Source organism: Nothobranchius furzeri, chromosome 16, assembly GCF_043380555.1.
Source record: "Nothobranchius furzeri strain GRZ-AD chromosome 16, NfurGRZ-RIMD1, whole genome shotgun sequence".
NCBI classification, from domain to species: Eukaryota; Metazoa; Chordata; class Actinopteri; order Cyprinodontiformes; family Nothobranchiidae; genus Nothobranchius; species Nothobranchius furzeri.
The window spans coordinates 21,884,271-21,888,510 of NC_091756.1; the positions used below are offsets into that span (position 1 = coordinate 21,884,271).

Below are 4,240 nucleotides of genomic sequence, written 5' to 3' on the forward strand. Positions count from 1 at the left end.
AAGTACTTATTTACATCAAACGAATATTAAAGGTTCAATAACATTGATAATCCATATTTTATGGTGTAAGAATTTAATTTAAATCCATTTAATGAACCATAAGATTCCATAGTAAATATGAAATCAATCTTATGGATCTTTGGGTACTTTTAACCAGAAGATTGGAACTTTTTATTGCAGGGATTATGTAACTACTTCGTATTAACTCAGAGACAAGAGAAGAGAGAGTCACCTTTAAAACGTTTAAGAAGATTTATTTCTAAACAATTTTTACAAGACTAGCTCTAAATTCTAAGTGAATGAATGGATCTTGGTGTGACTGAGACGTGAGATTAACGGTGTATGTGTGAGTGATGTTGTCATCAGAGCTCTCGTATCCGGAGAAGCAAGTCGGAATGATGTTGTGATGTTTTGCTCTTAAGCTATGACTGGAGTTTCATAAACACGAGACGCCATTTTGTCATTCCACACATACCCTTAGAATGAGACCTCCGTACAGATCCAGACTGCCAGGTCCTCGGACCCCCCTTCGGTACCGGAGCCGATGAAACAGTACGACAGACTAGTTTTTGGATTGTCTCCAGGTAAAAAAGCGACAGGACAGATGGACCCCCCTTAGGTCAGTGAGTTCAGCTTTTATTCTGAAAGGAACCGTTGCTTGGTTGGTAAAATGCAACAGATTTTATCCAGCTTGTTGGTTCTTTGCTTAAAAAGGAAGTCCGGGTGGCCGGTCCGATACTTCTCTTAGAATGCGGTGAACTGACCTAAGATGGTGTGGGGACTGGTTTTATTAATCTGGATGTTTTGATTTACGGTCGAATCAAAGTTGGACAGATTTATAAAGACCACAGAGACTATGCCACGCTTCAGAAAGGAAGGTTCCGATTGGATGAGTAAAAGCAATGTGTCATGCGTTTACATTAGGTCTATCCAGATGTCTAGTGCAGCTAAAGTCATATTACTTATTATAACTTACTAATCATAACATTGTCATTTCACAGATTGGTTCACATTTTATTATTGACTAACACTTTGTTTGATTAGCTTATTAAAAATAGAGTTCTTTGATTTATTAAAAAGAAAGAGTCCTTTTTCTTCATTCTTCTCTTGAGCTGGAAAGGAAAACAGTTTAGAAGCAGATGCACGAGACCTTGAGCAACATCTCATGCAGATTAGTTCTTGCTGAGGAGAGAGGGGGGGGGGGATGACTTTTAGGTGGAAAACAGTCATTTTATTCCGTTACAGTGGAATATCATATCTTATTGAATACCTTATTTGACGATTTATTGAAAGTAACCACTAAGAAAATGTTACGATTTCAATGATCAACCAAAAAAGAAAAAGTAATTATCAAGTCAATTCATGACATTAAAGCAATCTTTAGTCATTTAGAACTTTTAGGACACAAATACTTCAGATTAGGAACTTTAGTTTTCATTTATGCAATAAGAAACCACTTTGTACACTTTTACGTTTAGAAGGGGACGTTTAAAGACTACCGCCAAAGAAAAGCTGTAAAATGAAAAGTATGTGCAGCTCAGAAATACAGAGATGGAATTCATCCTGGTTATTTTTCTGACTAGAGGCCTTCTGAACTCTAAAGCATCAATCTTCTGATGCTTCCTTTGACAGAAATCAGATGGGGAAAACACCAGAACATCCACCTGGAGCACAGATGCTTTCCTCCAAGAGGTATAGCTGAAAGTGTGTGTGTGAGGGAGTGAGTGATAGTGAGTGAGAGTGAGAGTGAGAGTGAGAGAGAGAGAGAGAGAGAGAGAAGAGCTGGTTCAAAAACAGTGTGGCTTTGGAGTTTCTTCCTTATTGTTATTTTAAGTCAAAAGTTGTTGTAATGTGAAGGATGTGTGTGTGTGTGTGTGGGGTGGGGGGTGGGGGGGCACATAAAGAAAAAGGCAAAATGTGACTCATTTATTCACCTTAATGTTATTACATATGTACAAGTGTAATAAAGTGACGTTGCCCATCACAAAGACGCTGCAGACAGATGTTCTCTGCAGAACTAGACGTACAAAAAGACCTGCTTTAGGTCTGAATGAGATGGCTTTCCTCGAAATCTAATGCTGCCAACACATTTATATAAAAATATGAGAATGGTTTGAATGCATTTTTCAGGAAACTGTCCTTTTGGGACGCCGTGGCGCAGAAACAACCACAGAGACAGCAGCAGTGAGAACCCCACATGGAACCAAGGTCTTTGGCCTGCAGGATCCCATCCAGTCCCAGATTAAACCAGCATGTCCGCTCTTCACTGCTTGGACTTCTTTAGGATTGTGCCCACGGCTGAAATGACTGTAGTCTTGGTGCCACTGGCTGTGGTTGTCACGGAGACAACAGCTGGAAGGGTGGCCGTGGTGGTGATGACGGTGGGCTGGGATAAGGTGACGGGGATGGCCGAGTCCCACTTGCTTTTCCTCTTCTGGGCGTCTGCTGGAGGCAAAGAGGAGGCCGATTAGGGGCTGGCTGAGGCTGTTTTACAGCTCGGATGGGAAATGTCACAAAAAGACATTAGTCTAGTTTACCAGTAGTGGTGGTGGTGCTGCTGCTGCTGGTGGAGGCGGCCGTGCTGGAGGGGTTCGCTCCCTTCTTAGTTCCTGTGACAAACTCAATCTGGAGAACACAAAACATCGGGTTACCTCCCCGCTTGTGGTCGGCTGTTCAGAGCAGCGAGACATCCGGAACAACAGCCTCAACATGACAACGCCTTTAATAGGACTCTTCTTCCTGCTGCCAAGGTTTCACAGCAGAACAGAACAAACTCAGGTAGGGTTTAAACTTGTTTCAGCTTAGGAGCGATGATGGCTGTAGATCACTAACCACACGGTTTGCAGAGGTTAGGATCTGAGAGGTTGTCTGAACTCTGCAGGTTTGATTTGTGTGTTTCTGCTGAAGAAGACTGATTGAAACCGAGGCGGTGCTGGTGGAGACTTGCCCCTGATGGAGAATCCACCTCTCTTTGTTCTAAGCCTCACCTTGGTCCGCTCCTTCTTGGCTTTCTCCAGCTTGTCCATCTCCACTTTCTGGGCTTTGGCTGGAAGAAAAAAAATGCATAATTAAAACGTGTGGAGATGCAATCACAATAAAATGTGGGAAAGGAAGAGAAACAGTCTGACCAAGGGCCTCGTAGTAGGAGTCTTCTGACCAGCTGTGAGGATCAAACATGTCTTTTGGGTAGTTTGTTCCCAACTCGTCGATTCCACAATATTGAATCAGTTTCTCGTAAATACTGAAAGAAAAAAGGATTAAATCAAATGTAAAGGGTCTGGTATGGAGTAAACGACAGCCTGGGCTGTGCTCTTCAGCCGAGCCACATACCTCGGGTTCCTGAATTCCTTCTTTTGCTGGATGTGGCTGTTTGTGTCAAAATCTCCATGGAGCTTCCTCTCATACAGTTTGTGAATCTTTTCCTGTCACAAAACAACCAGATCAATAAGCAGACGGGTCTGCTGGGGGGACGCGTCCAATCACACGGGAGCGAGACAGGAGCTGGTTTAACATCGCTGTGTGATGAGTGGTTTTAAAGGAGGAACCAGTTCATTTCTGATCATATGTGGGTATCCCTCATTGTAGTGCTGACGGGGCAACAATCAACACCACCAGTCAGTGTGTTTTACCCTCGATCTGCCATCTACACTGTGCTGAAGCTTTAAATCCCCACAAGACGACTGATAGGGGAGGAAGTGTGTATCACTCTGAAGGATAAGAGCATAATAATTAAGGTGTTTTGTTGTTTCTGATCATTTAGAGACGACATCCAGTCCCGGTGATGCCACAAGGGTCCGATGGTTTTAAAGGACATCTATTACAAAAAGAGTGAAAGTTGAGATTTTCAGATTCTGACCAGTATGTGACCTTCCCCTATGAATTAAACTCCTTCTGTTTACGTGTGACGTCTGCAACATTAACCCGGGCTATGGGCGCTGGCAAGGCTTGACTGCTAGCAACACACAGCTGAAGAGGGCTGCTGCCGGCGTCTGATTCTTACGAAATCCTTCTGAGTTAAAATCTAACGGTACACGAGCTGCTGACTCTGTGACCCAAGGGCAAGGACGTCAAGGTTGTTCTGGTGGAGGTGAATCACCGACTGTTCATCTGACAGGTGGGAGTGTCGGTTCTGCTGAGCTGTGTGTCCTGACCTGCCTCCGCTTCTTATCAGACAAACCTGAGCGGGTTTAGAAGAGCGGTGGAGGACCGAGGAGCTGCTCTAATTAGAAGGAGCGGAGTT

At 43.6% G+C, this 4,240-nt stretch overlaps 1 protein-coding gene across 2 annotated transcripts in view; it reads right to left on the minus strand.

Annotated features, from left to right (window-relative positions):
- Window positions 1-1,911: 1,911 nt before the first annotated feature.
- The window catches only part of sap30bp (SAP30 binding protein), a 19,714-nt gene continuing 17,385 nt past the window's right edge, over window positions 1,912-4,240 (minus strand). The window contains exons 6-10 of one of the 2 annotated variants that reach the window (XM_015963760.3): window positions 3,331-3,422; window positions 3,129-3,241; window positions 2,988-3,046; window positions 2,538-2,625; window positions 1,912-2,442 (exon numbers count right to left, since the gene is read on the minus strand). In XM_015963760.3, coding sequence (XP_015819246.3) covers window positions 2,264-2,442; window positions 2,538-2,625; window positions 2,988-3,046; window positions 3,129-3,241; window positions 3,331-3,422 — 531 coding nt within the window. In that variant the 3' untranslated portion in view covers window positions 1,912-2,263. Of the gene's footprint in view, window positions 2,446-2,537; window positions 2,626-2,987; window positions 3,047-3,128; window positions 3,242-3,330; window positions 3,423-4,240 lie in introns of both variants that reach the window. The other variant, XM_015963759.3, reaches the window with a different exon arrangement.